General features: G+C 46.8%; 1 protein-coding gene across 2 annotated transcripts in view; it reads left to right on the forward strand.

Moving 5' to 3' along the window:
- Positions 1–834: 834 nt before the first annotated feature.
- The window catches only part of TTC12 (tetratricopeptide repeat domain 12), a 30,248-nt gene continuing 12,432 nt past the window's right edge, over positions 835–18,650 (forward strand). The window contains exons 1-11 of one of the 2 annotated variants that reach the window (XM_066639374.1): positions 835–930; positions 5,504–5,655; positions 6,988–7,021; positions 7,977–8,054; positions 8,501–8,622; positions 9,744–9,803; positions 13,884–13,955; positions 15,455–15,515; positions 15,733–15,921; positions 16,985–17,054; positions 18,522–18,610. In XM_066639374.1, coding sequence (XP_066495471.1) covers positions 870–930; positions 5,504–5,655; positions 6,988–7,021; positions 7,977–8,054; positions 8,501–8,622; positions 9,744–9,803; positions 13,884–13,955; positions 15,455–15,515; positions 15,733–15,921; positions 16,985–17,054; positions 18,522–18,610 — 988 coding nt within the window. In that variant the 5' untranslated portion in view covers positions 835–869. Of the gene's footprint in view, positions 931–5,503; positions 5,656–6,987; positions 7,022–7,976; positions 8,055–8,444; positions 8,623–9,743; positions 9,804–13,883; positions 13,956–15,454; positions 15,516–15,732; positions 15,922–16,984; positions 17,055–18,521; positions 18,611–18,650 lie in introns of those variants that run through there. The other variant, XM_066639375.1, reaches the window with a different exon arrangement.

An 18,650-nucleotide genomic window follows, 5' to 3' on the forward strand; every position in this document is an offset into this window, starting at 1 on the left:
CTAGAATAGTAGCCTTACTTCCGAGTGAGCATAGGCAAGGTTGCCGCTTTAGAGCCCCATCCTAGGCATGCCTACTCAGAAGTAAGAGCCATTGTAGTCAATTTGGCTTACTCCTAGGAAATTAGTCAGTGGGGCTTACTCCCAGGTAAGTCTGGATAGGATAGCCTCAGAGCCCAAGCTCAGGGAAGGTCTACTCAGAAGTAAGCCCCCTTGTAGTCAATGGGGCTTACTCCCAGGTATGTGTGGTTAGGATGGCAGTGTGAACTGCCCTGGATTGGCTGCAGGCATGGGAAGCTTGACCTGCGCATCACGTCCTGCATTGGCCCTTCAGGGTGCTCAGGATGCTGAGCAGGGAGTTTCATCCCCCCCCCCCCCCACACACACAAACATCAGAACCTGGCTGACCTGGTTGCGTGGCCTCTGCTTCTCGCAAGGTGAGGGACAGCAGGAATTGCAGCACAAGCCTATGTGTGTCTACTCAGAAGTAAACCCCACTTTGGTCAATGGGGCTTACTCACAGGAAAGTGTGGGTAGGGTTTGCAGCCTTAGTGCCCAATTCTATCCAACAACTTTCCAGCACTGATGAAGTTGCAATGAAGCCGCAAAGCCTGAAGGGTCTCCTAAAGTCATATCAAAGCATGGATGTTTTAAGCCCACCATCTTGTCTAGTCAACTGGAACCCCTACGTAGACACCAGTAGTAGTGAATTCAGTTTGTGTACATGGCACAATAGAGATTGCTGGTCTCTTGCAAAGCTGCAAAACCGCCACAAGGTGACAGGCTTGAGATGTAGTGATGCACATCTTCTCACTCTTTCTCCCTTGCCCTTCTGTCCTACAGGTTTTCAGTTAAGCGCTGGTGGGTCAAAGATGTCAAAGGAGCGAGAAGAGCGGGATTTACAGAAGTTCCTGAGGGATGTGGATGAAATCAGTAAGTGGACCCCGAATGTGTTTCAGCGGAACCATGTCTGAGCAAAACGTGTGTCATGCAGCCTGGAGCAACGTTTCTGAGGCCTGCACCTGATACTTGCTGCAACAGCCTCAGGTGAAACCCAGGGGAAGACTTCATTTTCTAGAGTAGCAGCTCTCGAGTGATACAGGGGTAATGGACGTCAGTCCTTGACTGGACATGCTTGCAATGCTTAGGAGTGGCTGTCCTCATCCCTGACCTGTGGCAGCAGCAGGAAAGGACTGGGTAGTCAACAACAAAAATAGTTGCTCTGAGTGGCTGTCTTTGAACGGCATTGGTGATATCTGCTATGCCAGGGATGTCAAACTCATTCACACAGAGGGTCAAAGATAGCATTCGTACTGCCTGCTGAGGGTCAAAAATGGCATTCTTAAGCAGGTGATGGCCAGAAATAAGCACTTTGTTCTCACATAAAAACTCATTAGCTGCAAATGATAGAAGAGAAAATGTGCAGAACTTGTCCATAATTTCAAGACATGGGAGAGCCCAGTTATCAAGCTGGGAGAGCCAGATCATAATGGTAGCTAAATTTCTTCTGGGGACTACATTAGGCCCACAGGCCTTATGTTTGGCACCCCTGTGTTATGCCAAAGTTGTCTGTAAAAATGGTGGCTTAATCTCTATGAAATTGGCCAGCAAGCATTCTCAGAAGGGTGATGGCATGATGATATAAGAAAGAGATAATGGTGCCTTTCATCAATTCATTTTTTTTTAATAAAAGCACTTTCATTTGTATTCTGTCTTTCCTCTATGAAACTCAAAAGTGGCACATCTGGGGTTCCCTTCTGTGGCACAAATCATAGCCCTGAACTTCCTTAGCTTTGAAACATGGACCTTCAGATCCTGCTCGGGGGGTGGGGGGACAACCAGTATGGAAACTTGGAGCTGAACATATTCACTGTCATAGAAATCTGTTAGGTTTTTCAAGGTGTTAAAGGACTTTGGTGCGACTGACTGACTCACCCCTCTGGCATATTCACTTGTGAAATTAAATGCAGTTCTCCAGGGTTATTAGACAACTTCTTGCAGTATCCAACTGAGATGGATTTAGAAACTGTTCCGTATTTTGTGTTTAGGTCCTCTGTCTCATGCTCAATAGGTATGTGCTACTTTCAGAATCTGGAAGAACATATTTCACATTTCTGGTTGCTGCCAATGTGTTCCTGGTGGTGGGGGAGGGATTTTCTCAGCCCTAATTGGCCACCCAGAAAAAAGTAATGTGAGAAGAAATGATCTCAGAGACATCCAGAGAAAGAAAAAACTAGGACAGATGATTTACTGGTACAACTTTTGGCAGTTGAGAACACACCAGTGTTTGAGCACATAAAAACATAACGTTGCAGAAGTATTTGTCAAGTCTGCTGTCAGTAATCCTTTGATTTATTTGCTACCTTTGTTGCAAAAATTACTTTCTGAAAAAAAAAAAAAAAATTAGTGCCAGCAAATGCTCCCATGATAATCATTTAAAAGCTTCCTAGCTGGCAAACTTGCCTTCTGAGATTTTTTAATAGCGATAAGACTTGGCATCTTGGCAGCTAATTTCATCTGAGAATTTTGAAAGCTCTTTGTAAACATTAATTCATTTATGCAGTCTCAAAATCTCATTGAAGCAAGTAGTCTTGCCTCCGAGATTCCTCCAAAGGCATGTAGTTTTATGTATGGGTAGCAAATAGTTTTTCAGATTAGTAGTGTAGGAAGACACTAAAGAATGCCTCCCTTCCTTGGTATACACAACTTGATGGACAGAAATTTTTGGGGTACTATACATCATAATTTCCTCAAGAAGGCAGACTGTATTCTTACATAAGATTGCAAAATGCTCTGGCCTTCATTTGAAAATAAGTGTGTACCAGTGTGATTAAAAACTGAGTTCCTATGAGAGAGGGCTTATATCCTGTCTCAGGTACTGTAATACTATCCTCTTTTGAATGGCTGTATCTTTGATTGACTGATCTCCAGCTTACCACTATACAGTGATGATGACCCTTTCTGACTTTTTTCTGATACTCTTCCTTCAAGGGGAGCTGGAATTACTGCCAAATACAGGTTTTATGTCTCCAAAGGGCTTTTTTTCTCTCTCCCTTCATTCCAGTGCCATATGGGGCCTTAGTACATGGTAATTTGAAACTTTGTCAGCATGGCATGTCTGTTTGCTCCAACTTCTTCCCCTGTTTTGCATTTGAACAAGTCCACTGACAGGAGAATAGCTGCAAAAAATTCCATGTTCTTATTCTCATCACTAGCAAGCCTGGTAGCGTAGAGAAAAAACATTCCCAGCTGCTGCATCATAGAGGAAATTCAGATTTTTCCAGGCTGATATGAAATCCCAAAAGAAAACTTCAAGTGTAGTTGACAATAACTGCCATCGTTCTTACTATGCTGATATGTAAATGACTATATACAGCTTGTGCCTAATTCTTAAGCATGTGAGCCCCAACCCAGCCAGCTTCTTTTATTCCCAGGACTGCTGACTGTGCTGATTGGCACAGAGAGTCTAAGGGCCAAATCCTATCCAGCTTTCCTGCACCAATGCAGCTGTGTGAAACGGGCGTGTGCTGCATCATGCAGTGGGAGAGGTAGTCACGGAAGCCCATTTTTTCCCTTACCACAGGGCTGCATTGAGGCTGCATCAGTGCTGGAAAGTTGGACAGGATTGGGCCCTCAGAGACTCTCCCAATTCTTTGTGTGTCAGGATTGCTCACCACTGTTTGGCTTTGTATATGCTTTGGGGCGTCTGTGATTCTTTTGGACTGAGCTGCATATGTAGAGTTAATCCTAGATTCCCATAGAATGTTTTGGGAACTGGGATATTAGCTGTCTACTGAAATAATGGGTAGCTGTAGCACAGGTAGGAGAGAGAAAAGAACACCTCACTGTAGCCAGCGGGGCCCTCTGCACTGCACAGAAAAGGCGGTTGTCATCTCTAGAGCCTGCCTGACCTTTGCTGTTAGGTGGTAGGCTTTGATTTTCCTCACCCTTAGCTTTCCTTGTAGGGGTTGGGTGGGTTATCAGGAAAGAGAGAGTCGTAAAAAAGATGATTGTAATCATTTTTTCCAGTGTGGCTTCTTTCTGTGGTGTCCCTCGACTCCTCTTTCCTCCCTTCCCTCACTTTCTGGGTCCACTCAGAGTGGCTGTCTGGTTCACTACTTGAAGAAACCTCATATTATTGTTTGGCTCATCCATTTGCCCACGAGTGAGGCCATAACAAAGGCAGAACGACAGTGAGAGCAGGCACCAGAACCGCCAGTCTCATCTGTAGAGATAAAATGCTGAATTTGGAATTGAAATCATGGCCAGGCAAAGAACATTTTCCATGTCTCCTGGAAAGCTCAGAGGAGCCACGGAGCATAACACGAGGGCAAAATGCTCGCATTAAATCAGAGCCGAGCGATTTGTTCACTGTCGAGACCACATGGAAATGTACATATTTAAAATTAGTTCAGTTAACATAAATTGCATCTTGTCACCCTGAGCATGTTGCCTATCAAAGTCCTACTGATGGATGAGTTGCACCGGATTGCTAAGGCTGCAGTTCTGTACACACTTACCAGAGAGTAAACCCCACTAATCTCAGTGGGACTTACCTCTGGGTAGGGCATGTCAAGTTCAGTCAGGTTCAACCGGAAGGTGTCAGGTTCAGTCTTTGGCATTTCAAGGGAACGGGAAAAAACCTACCTTTGGACTCCAGAGACCTCATGCCAGCCAGTGTAGGCAAGACTCAGCAGTGCCACAAATGTCCAAGTTAGTGTGCAGCAGCTTCATGTGCTTGCATCACTTTATTTGTTTCATGTGGTTTTCAGTTTTTTCTGTTCTGCAATTTCCATAAGGGATGATAACTTTTTTTTTTTTATTTTAAAGAAAATGATGTCTTGGATTTGTAGGATTCCACCCAGAGGGTGATCGTTGCAGGAAAGTGGCATCACTTTGAATGCCTTCTACCTGCATTGCTGCCTGCAGTTAGACGTGGAACTCTCTCACAAACGTCACACCTGTTACAGCAGGAGAGGAGTGTGCTTCCTGCTAAATATCGTGGAGGAGAGTGACATCACCCGTTTGTCATTGTTAGCTGCAACCTGCTTGGGTTTAGTCTCCTTGGGGCTCCTAACCTCTGAAAAAGTTTGGGGCCTATCAGGATTCCCTTGAGCATTCTTTCCCCAGCTGCTGCCTTGAATCCCCACTTGGAGAAAAGCAGACTAAATTTTAACAACAACACTTGTTTCACCCTTACCTGATGGCTTCTTCATGGGTACTACTTCTTTGCCTGCAGTGGCTACTCCTGTGCATCTATGAGCATTCTTAGCTGGATCTCCTTCCTTCAGTTTATATTTTGGAGGACATACAGAGATCTGTAGCATGTGGTTAATTTTTTTTAAATGAAGATGGTTTTGGTTGTTGTGATCCACAACTCAAACATTGTCTTTTTAGGTGCAGGCACAACCTCTGAACTTTAAAGTATAGTCTATGTGACTCAGGACTTCGTCTTAAACCTTTTCCTGTTCCATACTTATTTGCCTCTCTCTTCAAATGTTTGCAGCTGACTTGATTCAAGGCTTGTGTTCCACGGATCCTGCTGTCCAGGAGAAAGCCATCACAGATGCAGATAAAAAACTTAGCTGTGCTGTCCTCAAAGATGAGAACAAAGGCAAGTCCCAGGTGGACAGAACCCTCATCAACACTCGAAATTCGGTAATAAAGTTTTTGTTCTCTCTCTCTCTCTCTCTCTCTCTCTCTCTCTGTGTGTGTGTGTGTGTGTGTGTGTGTGTGTTTTGAAAGGTTGAAGAGGGCTTCAGACAACTAAAAATCCTATATTTTTGCCATTGCACAGCAATTCAGGCTGAAATTTCTGATTATGGGTCTCTTACCCATGTTCTGTTTTCTCCTAATGGACCATCATTTGTGATTTTTCTGCATGGTGATAATTGCTGTATCACTTTCCAGCCTGGTTTCAGTCCCTGTGACATTCCAGAACACTGCTATTACTCAACCACAGAGCAGGCCAATATTAGGAAAGATAAGATTGTTTTTCTTAATGGCCTCTCTCTGCCTACAGAACACTGCCCAGTTTGGCTTTGATTTCCCCCCCCAGTTATGTCATTGTTAGCCCTGTTAATGATAGAAGTTCAGACTTTTCAGTCAGTATCTGGGTGCTGCTGTCAGAGGCTGTGCTGTTGACAGACTGGTGCAGTGACCTTGCCCTCCTCCTCCTCTCTGCACTTTTACACCTGACACGTCCCTACCTCTGGCCTTACGCAACCTGCTCCGCCACCTCGCCTGACTCCAATGATGTGCAGCTGTGCTTTCCCCCCTTCCTGCTGCTTGCTTCTTTTTTCTTGTGTGTGTGTCTTCCCTGACCTATAGCCTGAGGTTCCGGCACTTGGGGACTCTTGTCCTCTCATTCCAGCCTCTGTTCTCTGCATCCAGGGCAGTTGGGCTGCCTTCCTGAGTGAGGCATGGTTACATTGTGTTGGTTCCAATTGTGCAACACACTCTGTTTTATTCTGCGCGGGCAGAAAACCTTTTCAGGATTGATTCTCCACACATTTTGTGGCTGGAAGTGGGAGTTTCCTGCAAAGGGGGGGGAGGGGTTAATTATGAAATGTGCAGTAGTGTGTCATTATTGCTGCTTAAGGTGTCAACCTGTAGCTGCAGTTTGACACCAAAGTGTCTCCAGAATCCTTTGCCAAATTGATTTTTGTATCAGAAGCTCTGGAATTGCTGGGTCTTTCTGTTTGTTTTCCTTCCTTCCAGTGGCTTTTTAATGCTCCTGACATAATTAATTTTGACAGCTCTGGGAATGCAGCTTTTCTTTTTTGAGCTATGGGTTATTACGGAGTGGCATCTTAAGTGGCTTTGAAAAATGAGCCTGATTCATTTGTCTCGCTCCTGTGCTTGTTTTTCCCCTGACAGTTACCTTTGCAGATCATCATTGATCTGTTTGTGGCTGCAGCACTCGCACACACAGCTCATCCCTCCCCAAAACTTGCCACTCACTGTTTGCTCCTCTCCATCTCTCTTTAGGGTTGGCCAAATCAGGAGGAAGTGATGAGTCCAGGTAAGAAGTGGGCCAGATGGTTCCAGTGTATTAGAAACCACAGCCCTGCAGGAAAGGCTGTAGTGCAGAGGGTGAAACACATGGTGCAGACGGCCTGTAAGCGAATGGCTTTTGAGTTCTGTCCAAATGTGGGCAGGTCTTGGCTCCTCCCAAGAGTCCCACACCAGATCCCAGGAGTCTCTTCTGCTGCGTTTGTTTGCAGGGTGGGAGGCCCAAAAGCAGCACAGCCACTGGCTTTCCACTGCACACCCTCTGCGAGAAGGTAGCGCCGCAGTGGAGGTGGTGCCTGACCTAATTCAGACCAGAGAGAGGTGCTGCTGGGGGCTGTTCTTCCCTTGAAGGAGCAGGTTCATAGGTGCTGTAGGTGCTCCTGGACCCAGCCTTGCACCTGGAGGCTTAGGGGGGTGGCTGTGGCCAGGAGGGCTTTTGCCCACGTTCTTGAAGAAAGCAGATCCAACTGCAGGGAACTCTGCCTTAGCCACATCTTACTTGGACTATCATAATGCCTTCTACCTGAGGCTGCCCTTGGTAAAACTTCAGCTGGCACAAAATAGTGCCTGGAGGAGGCTTTCAAATTCCACATCCATTCAGTCACCTGTATAATGAACTCCACTAACTTGCATCTTCAGTGTGTCAGAAAGTTCCTTTCAGCAACTTCCATATTGCTTCATTATCCGGAGATTAACAAGCCCCCAGCTTCCAGAGCTGTTGCTTCTTTCAAAGGCAGGGATTAAAATCACTATTAGCATTATGGGTTTCTGTAAATGGAAGGTTATTAACTGCCCCCCTTCTAATGTGGTGCCGTTTTAACAAAATGGCCAGTCAAGATTTGTATTTCACATCTCAGAAATGACTTTGTTCAGTTGAACAATTTGACTTTAAAAAAAACACATACAAACGCAAGATCGGACTCTTCTTTTGATTGAAGTTCCATCTCCACTCTGTTGGCTTTCAGAGAGTTTCATGTCTGCCGTAGAAAAGGACGCTGCAGAGCGAGCGAAGACGAGGAAGGAAAATGAAGCATTAGCCAATGGTACGTTGAAGTATGACATTTTGCACTGGTTGTGTCACAGGTCTCTGTGTGTCTAAAAAGAAGCAGAGGCCCTGGGAGTTAGCCTATGTTTCTCACAGTATGATGAAACACTGCAGGGTGGGGTCTTTGGTGTTCCAAACCCCTAGCAACGAGAAGGGCATTTTGTCAGTCAAAGACTAATTAGTTTGTCATCTTGTATATACTATTAGATATAGCTTAAAATGGTCCTATGTTTTAAAGCAACGGTTTATTACAACTTGGCAGTACTTGATGAGAGTTTATGATATTTGAAGAGGTGGCGAGAGGTTTGCAGCTGAAGAGCTCATAGGGAATTTTGAAGCAATATATCAGCTTCAGTCCCTCTTACTTTTCCATACTCCTCCCATCTAGCAACTTGACCCTTCCCTACCCCTGAGTTCTCATGCATGTGGCTGTCCTCCCTGCAGCACTGAAAGAAAAGGGGAATGATGCCTTCAGTAAAGGGGACTATGCAGTGGCCATCAGGAGGTACACTGAGGGCCTGAAGAAGCAGAAGGACATGCAGGTGCTGTACACCAACAGAGCACAGGTCAGTCTGAGACTGGAGCCCTTTTGCTTGCACTGCAAACTGCTGGCTTGCTTGGGAGTCCCGTCTTCAAAGAATAGCTCCCAAAACAGCTTCCAACAACCTGTGAGGGAGCCTGACTGTTGTGCTGATTCACTGTGCATCACCCAGTCCTGCCAGGTGCCCCATGTGTGTGTCGCCTTTAAAGATTGCACTGTTCCCAGGTCTGCACACCATCTCTGAACAGTCCACTCCCCACTTCTCTGCAGAGGATTGCAGAGTTGTGTGTTGGCTTGAGCATCTGTGTGTTTCTCAGTGCTTTTTCTTATCGCAGAGGCAGCTGGGATGGTGTATCGGGTAGTGCTAAGGGAGATGGTAGAAGCTGGACAGGAGCCATGGAAAAACCAGTGGGTTTCTGACAGTGCATATACCTGGCATGCTGTGGGTTCCCCCAGCCCTACCTTAAGCCAGGGGACAACGACAGGTGACATACACAATTCAGATAAGAGAGCCTTATATGTGCTCCTTCCTTGAGCTGCTTGGACTGAAAGAACAGCCCTGGTGTCTGTGGGCCTCTCTGAAGTCTAGACATGTTCCACATGAGCTGCAAATTCTCGGCAGCGCTTGCCTTACCTTTTGCTTGCCTGGGAATAATAGGATTTGATGGGTTTCATTTCTTACCATGTTCCCAACAATGAATCTTAATAGAATATTTGGAAGAAAATATGATTACTGGCGGGATATTGCAGGCCGTGTCCTTGAGCAGAACTCATTCCGTGCCGCTTATGCTGTGTTCAGCTCCATTTAGGAGGTCACAACTCTGACCTCGCTGTTGTCAACACCCTGAGAGGAGCCAGAAAGCTAGGCCAAGCCATCCAGCAGCCCCGGGGCTCCAAAGGGGTGGGAAACAATGCCTTGCTGTCTCAGTGGCTGCCACCTAACGCTGTCTGGGAACTGTGTTGAAACAAACCTGGAAAAGTCAAGGAGCTGTCAGTGGCCTGAAAATTGGATAGGAAGGAGGAGGTGAAGTGCTGCCACAGCCTCCTGGCTTCATTGCTTTCTGTAGCCGAGACAATCCACTGCTGATGCTCGTAGCTGTCATCATGCTGTTGCTGATGTGCTTCTGGTGGTTGGTTTCATTTCAGGCCTACATCAAGTTGCAGGAGTATGAAAAAGCCATCTGTGACTGTGACTGGGCTCTGAGGGTAAGCGCACCCTGCCTTTCTCAGCTGGCCTTAGTTGGAAAGGGGAAGGAGGCAGCCTCAGTGAGCTTTGCCTCCTGGCATCAGTAGTGTAGCAAGAAAGGGGGTGGCGCGGGAAGTGCTGCCGCTGTCACAATCTGCCGTGTCAGTGGCCCCTCCCACTCACTGTTGGAGCCATTCTGGGCAGTGACAGTAATGCGCAGGCGCTCTTTAAAAAGGGAAGGAGAGGGGACCCAGGAAACTATAGGCCAGTCATAAGTTCATAAGAACAGCCCCACTGGATCAGGCCATAGGCCCATCTAGTCCAGCTTCCTGTATCTCACAGCGGCCCACCAAATGCCCCAGGGAGCACATCAGATAACAAGAGTCAGCCTAACATCAGCTCCAGGTAAGATGGTGGAATGCCTCATCAAAGGTAAAATCTCAAAACACATAGACGAACAGGCCTTGCTGAGGGAGAATCAGCCTGGCTTCTGTAAGGGTAGGTCTTGCCTCGCAAACATTTTAGAATTATTTGAAAAGGTCAACAGGCATGTGGATGCGGGAGAACCTGTGGATATTATATATCTGGACTTTCAGAAGGCATTTGACAAGGTCCCTCACTAAAGTCTGCTGATTCACAGCCAGGGAATTAGAGGGCAGGTCCTCCCATGGAATAGGAACTGGTTGAGGACCAGGAAACAGAGTGGGTGTCAGTGGACAGTTTTCACAATGGAGAGAGGTGAAAAGATGGGGTTAAGCAGCAAGGTGGCTAAGTTTGTGGATGACACCAAACGTTTTTGAGTGGTGAAGACCAGAAGAGGTTGTGAGGAGCTCCAGAAGGATCTCTCCAAACTGGGAGACTAGGCAGCAAAATGACAGATGCGTTTCAATGTAAGTAAATGTAAAATTATGCACATTGGGGCAAAAATTAAAAACTTTACATATAGGCTGATGGGTTCTGAGCTGTCTGTAACAGATCAGGAGAGAGATCTTGGGGTGGTGGTGGACAGCTCAGTGAAAGTTTTGACCCAATATGCGTCGGCGGTGAAGAAGGCTAATTCTATGCTTGGGGTAATTAGAAAAGGTATTGAGAATAAAATGGCTAAAATTATTATGCTATTGTACAAATCGATGGTAAGGCCACACCTGGAGTATTGTCCAGTTCTAGTCACTACATCTCAAAAAGGATTTAGTAGAAATGGAAAAGGTGCAAAAGAGAGCAACCAAAATGATTACTGGGCTGGGGCACCTTCCTTATGAGGAAAGGCTACCGCATTTGGGCCTCTTCAGTCTAGAAAAGAGGTTCCTGAGGGGGGACATGATTGAAACATACAAAATTATTCAGGGGTAGATAGAGAGATACATCAGAATGCCAGATGCAAGGGAGGGCACCAGGATGCAGGTCCTGGTCTCTGCCATGAATTCGTTGTTCCGAAAAACACACGAATAGTCAAATCTATGTTGTTTCTGGGTGGTCACCTAAACAGGCCTTGACCAGATCTAACCCAATTCAGCTTTAGCAGGATGGTCCCATCGTGGGTCCTCAGACCAAGTGTAATAACTTGGAGAATGTGAATAATGGAAATAACATGAGTTCAGGTGCACTACAGCCTCTAAAGCTCTTTGTATATTAAAGCGGTTGCTTCAGTTAGTTGTGGGCTAAGACAAGGTGTGGGGCTCTCTTGAAGATCTTCAGGTGCTTCTTGGGCCCAGTTTTCCTTTCTTCATTAAGATAAACGAGCAACTGAAAGTCCTGGAGCTGACAAGATTAAAATGGATTCTACGATGCAGGAATATGAATCTCCCAGCTATTCACTGGTTTGCGTTTAGATATTTCATTAAAAGAGAGATGAAATTAATGATAAGTTAACGTTCCAGTGATGCCTCCTGAGATTTGTGTAAAAGAAATAAAACTTAATATTCCAGCTCAGTTCTCTCAGCACACGAGATGATCGCCTTTCACTTGGAACAAGGTGGAGCGGAACACTGAACGTGAATTGATTTTTAAAATCCTGATTTCCATTAAGCAGCATGTTACTGCCATATTTTAAATTGCACTCACTCAGGTGTCTCTGGATATTTCAGTGTTTGGTGGAATTCATTGGAGGCCGAAAAGAGCAGCCAGTCTGCTAGCATTGGGGACCTGATTTTCCTTGTGTGCATTTTTCAAAACAAGAAGTCCTCTATGTGGGCATATTTCCACATCCCTAAGTGGCTATGCCATTGCCCGGTGGGATCCCCTCAGCCACAGAGGATCTTGTGCTGCTGCCTGGAGCAATCCCTGGTGCCATTGTGCTCCTTGGTCTGGAAGCTAACAAAAGTGGTGCCCCATCTTGGCTGAGGTGGTTCTTTGGCCTCTGCAGAGTGTCCTGCTTCTGGAACTTCTCCTGCCTGCTAACCGGTTCCCTTGGGCCTGCAACATAGTCAGCAGAGAAGGTGCAAGTCTTTTTCTTTGACTGCCTGGGAATTGTACTCCAGCTGACCCCAGCAATCAAGATACAGTTTTGTTCCCGCAAGCCTCCTTTTCTACCTAGGGAGCAAAGGAGATGATGGAGCAGCAGCGGTTGGTAGGATAACCTGCAGAGTCTCAAGATGGGGATTCCCCCAGACAACATGAAGTGCCCCCTCTTCAGTGCCCAGAGCACTGCTGCACAAACTATTGCTCCGTGTGGCAATAAGGCATCCTCTCGGGCAGAGTAAGTCTCATGGGGTGGCTGTTTAACCACCTACAGAAATGTAGACTGAGAGTTTTGAGGAGCCCTTGTGACTCCCACGTGTAACTTGTGGGGCACATTCCAGCCTCTGTCTGTGCCCCTTGAGTGTTGAGAGAGTTAGAGCAGACAAAAGAAAATATCTCTTTAATCAGCATGTGATTAATCTGTGGAAGTCCTTGCCACAGCCTGCCTGGCCCTGTTGCCTTGAAAAGGGGATTGGGCAGATTTCTGGAGGAAAAGTCCGTTGCAGGTTAGAAACCACAATGGGTATTCACAGCCTCTTGGTTTTTGAAGTAGGCGGCCTCAATGCCAGGTGCAGGGGAGTGGTAACAGGATATGGATTTCTTGTGTGTTCCCTGAGGCATCTGGTGGGCCATTGTGAGGTACAGGAAGCTGGACAAATGGACCTTTGGCCTGATCCAGCAGGGTTCATTTTAGGTTCTTATGTACGAAGTTCACCTTGTCAGGAGGGAGGGGTGAGAGATCCTATTTCCTGAAGAGAACCTGCTCTGTCCCACAAGATGGCAAATGGCGGCAGCAGCATCAGGCTCAGGCTGAACAAGGCACTTCTTGCCACCTTGTTCCCCAGCCCACATGGAGTGAGTGTTTCCCCCTAGTTGTGATCCTGTGAGCGCCTGGAGCCAAGAGCTCTTTTTGCCTCCAGCGCCAGTGTCTGTCCAAGCTGTTTCCCTTTGAGACCAGAAGAAAGACTGCCGTCTACTTAGGAACTGAAGTCTTGACAGCTTTCTGAAAGATTGTTTTCCCCCACTGTGCACTGCCTAATACCATAAGTGCCATTGATTTAGGGGGCCCTGCCAGTCTGCAGGTCAGCCACAGGACAGCAAAACAGCAGCCTTTCCAAAAACCTGCCAGCAGAAACAATGGGGGGCTTTCAGTGTAATTTAGCTGGGCTGGCTAAAGTGTGGCTGGGCATGTGACAATCGCACTCAGTGGAAAGCTGCTGCTGTGTGCAGGGACCAAGCGCCACAGCTCAAGGCAGAACTCAGTGGACTGGCATGGAACGAGGAGGGAGGCAGAAATATGGTTGAAACAATGCACAGCGTTTTTGTGGGGGTAGTCGTATAAGGGTCAGGAGGGGAATCGATCCAAATGCAAAGCAGTCCTCACAAACCATTACTCAAGCAGCTAGTCCCAAAGTGTGGACGGTCCCTAGCTGGCCCTGCCGAGTGTCCAGAAGACACCTTCCTTCCAAGAGTGGGAGGCCGCTTGCCAGAGTCTGGTGTCAAGTCTGTTTCTATTGCTATGAAATGAACACCTGATGGTAGTTTTCTCAGGTGCAGAACAGTGCCTGTGTGTGAGGATGGACAGCTGCCATGGCTGTAGCACGAGATCCTCAAGTTTTGTTCAATACTTCTGTTTAATGCAGTGTGATGAGAACTGCGTCAAAGCCTTCTTCCACATGGGAAAAGCGTACTTGGCCCTGAAGCAGTATAGCAAGGTAAGGACCATGCGCTTTGAGAGGTCTGCTCCTATTCTGCCCCAGGCTATTCCTTTGGTGATAGAGATGGTCTGGGAATGGGCGTCACTTCCCAGTTGTTCCAGAGGTGGGGCTGCCCCGCTGACTTTGTGCTTGGTCCCCTTCAGTGGGCGGAGCATCCCCAGCTCCAGTCAGGCCAGCTCTACATATGGGCTTGGTTATCCTGTGAACTGCCTAGTCCAGTGTTTGTTTCCCTGGCGGCTTATCTGACCCTGACAAGGAGGCTTCAACTGCATGCCTGCCATAGACCGCTCAGGCTGCAAAGCTGAGCGTTGCTCTCTAGCTAATTTCAGGCAAGGAGGGCAGAGGGCGTCCTCATTTAAATGCCAGGGGAGAAAAACCACTCTGGCTGCAAATGGGGGTTATTCGTTTTGCTGTTATTAGAAAGAATGTAAAAATAAAATGGCTGCACATCATGCAGATACAAATTAAGCTGTAACTTTATTCATTCTGCCCCTGAAAGAGAAGCCTACCACAAAACTATCTCCTCCATGTAACAGAGTACAAATTTCCACAAATAAATTTTGAGGAAGACATCTGTTGTTCCAAAAAAAAATAAGTGTGTCCTTCTGTGCTCACTGGGACTGAGGAAACCAGCATAGGATGGCCTGGTTAGTGGCTGCTTGTTTCTGAGCAGGATCTAAAAGAAAATGAGGGAGGGCGCGGAGAAGCAAAGAGCTCCCTTTTAAACCCTCTGAGTTCAGTAGTCACCACTAGCTCAGCCGTTGGTATTGTTGATTTTTTTTTTTACTCCCTTTACGTAAGGCCTTTACTGCATTGCGATTTCGATGTATGCAATCTGCTGTCTTAGTAGGGAGATATGAGAACATCCCATATGATCTAAGACTTTGTATATGTGGAGCAGATGTAGTTGAGGACATCTCTCACTATTTATTAAGTTGTCCTCTTTATGAAGCACCAAGGTCTAAATTCTTGTCATCTTTAACACCCTTGCTACAGGATAGACCTCCCGTAGCTCAGGTTTGTTGCCTTTTAGTAGGTGCTGACATGGGGATCATTCTGAAAGTGGCTAGTTTTGCTCTTGCAGCGTTGAAAATCCATTCAAATTATGTAAAATCTTGTGCAGTATAGCAATTGTGTTTATGGGAAATTAATTTATTCTATAGAGCTGATTCTGCCAGGGTTTATTTTATTTCTATGAAGTTAGATTTGGTTCTGTTCTGGTCAATTTCGAGTTAAGCTGTAAGCCCTTATAAATGGTTTTTGATATTGTGGTTTATTCCATGTTTTTATTTTTATTTTATTAGTTGATTTTACTTGTATGATGTTCATAATTGTTCCCCCTTTTTAGCCTATGGACATATTGTAATTTACTGATCTTTTATTGTAATGACCTGTGTAATGACCACAATTAAACTTTGACTGACTGACTAATTTTTTTTACCGCCTTGCATCTGTTCCATCAGCTCTGATCTAAAATCCTGCCTTTGCTCCTTCAGGCCAGGGAGTGCTACCAGAAGATTTTAGAGACTGATCCCCATAAAGGGAAGCTGTGCAAAGGTAAGCAGTGCGATAGCCTTTAATCTTCTTGCTGTCACCAGCCTGCTATTAGCCCCAAAGCCAACTTTCCACTTTCTGAGACGTGGCGCTTTGTGCTTTGGCTGTCCTTTCACAGCTGCCTCCCTTTGCGCTTTCCTTTGTTCAGTTTCCTTCCCCTGATTTGTACTGTTAATTTGGTGTCCCACTCATTGCTGCCTTCTGCTTTTTGAACTCCCAGACTGCATCAATGAAATAGACTTGGAGGAAAAAAGGCAACTCGAGGAGGAGAGAGCCGTAGAGGAGTTGAGATCCGGAGAGGTTGCAGCCGTGTCTGTGAGCGAGTTGCTACAGAAACTCAGCAGGCCTGATGAGAACATCCTCTTTTACACGGGTGGGATCCAGCTTTTGACAGAAATAATGAAGGATTGTGAGTTGCCCCCTTTGGCTCTTTGGCAGGCATCCTTTAGGGACTGGAAGATGATGAGACTTTGCAAAGTGCAAGTGGGGGGGGGCTTCAATTGGAGCACATGTGAGTGCATGAAGCTGCCTTCTGCTGACAAGTCCATCAAGCTCAGCATTGTCCCCTCAAGATTTTGGAGACTCTAGGGTCTCAAGCAGAGACAGACCTTTCTCAGTATTTACTGTCTGACTCTTTTAACTGTCAGGGAAATGTCAAGTACCGAACACAAGACCTTCTACCAGCAAGTGGTGCTTCACCTGCTGCGCAGAGCTTCTTGTCACTTATGAGCTTGAAGAGTTCCTTGCCAACAGTGTTTTGAGTGACATGTGTCAGGCTGCCTGGTTTGGTTTTTCCCCCTCTTTGTCATGCCTCTGGCCTTAGTGAGCTTGTCCCTTAACAAGGGTGTAAGGAAAGAGGGAGGGCGAAACAGGTGTAGCACCTAGTGGTTAGCATCGGCTCTCTGCTCTGCACTTTTTACAGGGTATGCCAGGAATGAACTGGGAAAAGGTAGATTGCTGCCATCACCCAAAGCTAGAGTGTCCAGGCAGAAAGAGGTTGTCTTGAGCAGTCCTTCCTCCCAAGTGAAGAGAGTCCCCCAGATCTGGAAGGGGCATTAGGACCAGCCAATAGTGGAACCTGAGCAGCCTGGGAGAGGGGGCAGCACATATTAGTGGATTGGTTACTGGGAGCTCACCTGAGCTTTTGAAGTTCCTGCTTCACAGGTGGACTTCACAGTCCACTGAATTGGCCCAGAGCCGAGCCCTTTGTGGAAGGAAGAAAGGAAGGAGGAGTCTAGCAATAGCAGCACCAAGGATAACGGCAACGCCAGGTGGGTGCCTGATCAGCCTTTGTAGGATGTGGCAGAGGCCTCTGTGTGCGAGAGAAGTCCAAATCAGGTGAAAAAACTAGGGGGAAATTGGAGACTCTCTCTAGCTGGGTTTTGGATGAGCAGCAGCCTGCCTTCACAGAGGGCTTCAGAGGACCCCAAAGGACAGCTTATTTCACCTGGTTATCTCTCAATTTGTCACAGGCACTGGGCAGACCTTATTTAGGACAAGCAATGGATTCAGCATCATCAATGACAATCAGGTCGTACGGCGGTAAGGAGGACAGCAGGGCATTGCAGCATCAGACAATAGTCTGGCTCTTTGCAAGACATGAAGCTCTGGTGGGCTGACCGGCTGCTCACCTGACGATGCAGCAGGCCATTCTGAGGTCCTTCTAGGTGACCTTTCGGTCAAGATTGTGCTGATCAGATGCGTCAGCCAAAATCTCTCTCATTGTGCTTTCCACACCCCTTCTGAAGGGTTTGTTTTCAAAAATGTGTCAGGCCCAAGGGCAAGCTCATGGTTAAAAGAGCAATGCATGAAAGGAATGTGGGTCTTAAGGTACTCAAGGCCAAATAGCTGCTGTAGTGTTGGCAGAAGTGGTTTTGCCAAAGGCAACATCTGCTGTGGTGATTTTCGTGGGCAAGGGGATTACTCTGTTCTGACTGCTAACGTTTGTTCATTTCTTCCATCTTTTACGAGTCAAGGGGTGAGCATCTGCTGTCTTTGCTTTGTGTTGGGTGTGCTGATTAGACAGTGCTTGTCCTGAGTGTCAAGCAATAGCCCTGGTTACTCAAAGCGCCTCCCTCAGCTGCCTCATGGAATGCCTAGAAGAGATCAAAGGCATTTGTTCAAGACTTCGAAGTGCACAGTGCCTAGAAGCATTTCTGTGGCCCAGGACAGGCGGCCCCAGGGGAGCAGATGGAAGAGGTAGAACTCAGCCTCTTGAAAAGTGCCTGAAGACCTGTTGAAGGCCCTTGGAAGCCTCTCTTGCTGTTCTGTTGAAGCTCCTCTCCCACTCTGCACAGCTTGGTTAGGCAGTGGTAGGCTGCCACTCCCTTCCATTCCATGTCCTTGTGGGTGTGGATTTTCTTGATAAGAGCCTCTTGCCTTTTCATGGAACCTAAAGGGCCTCTTGCAGGCAGATGTCAGTGTCTGATGCAACTCAGGACAGAGGTCCATGCACCACTGCTCCATGAGGCTGCTATGAAGATCAAGGGAGTGATGCTGAAGATCAAGGGAGTGATGCAGAGAGGCCAACTTCTCTCCCCCAGTCCATTTTTTTGATCTTGTTGGTGGCCTTACCCAGGTATTACTTTGCCTGTGGTGGGGGAAATGCAGGTGTCCATATGGTACTCCTATGTTTTCTGCCAGAGGACAAAAACAGATGTGGAGGATTTAGATGGAGGAAATAGCATGGGACACACACACACAGGGTTCAGCCCCTAAATCTCTGGTCATTGTATCTAGTGTGACCTTGGTCCCTCTTCCCTGAGGATGAAAGGTTTGCTTATGGCCTGGTGGGGGTGGGGGTGGTGGTACCTGTGCAACAGTATCTTGTCTCTTCCTGTCTCCCAAACGTCCAACCTCAGGAAGAGCCCTACCTGGTTCAAAAGCATTGTAAAACCAAATGAGTGCAAGGAAAGACACAGCGCCTTGCTTTCTCTGTGTCTCTTGTTCTGTGAGATCAGCCTGGCTGCTAAACTCTGCCCCTTTCCTTGGCGTTTCTTGACTTCCCAGGGTCTTCAGCACCAAGACAAAATCCCCTGCTGAAGTGGAACTGTCCCTCTCCCTTCTCCACTTGTGGCAAGCTGTCTGCAAAGAGAATGGTAATCAACATGAGCCATTGTTGACGTCCTGCTAATCCAA

The sequence above is a fragment of the Tiliqua scincoides genome, chromosome 11, assembly GCF_035046505.1.
Source record: "Tiliqua scincoides isolate rTilSci1 chromosome 11, rTilSci1.hap2, whole genome shotgun sequence".
Classification (NCBI taxonomy): domain Eukaryota; kingdom Metazoa; phylum Chordata; class Lepidosauria; order Squamata; family Scincidae; genus Tiliqua; species Tiliqua scincoides.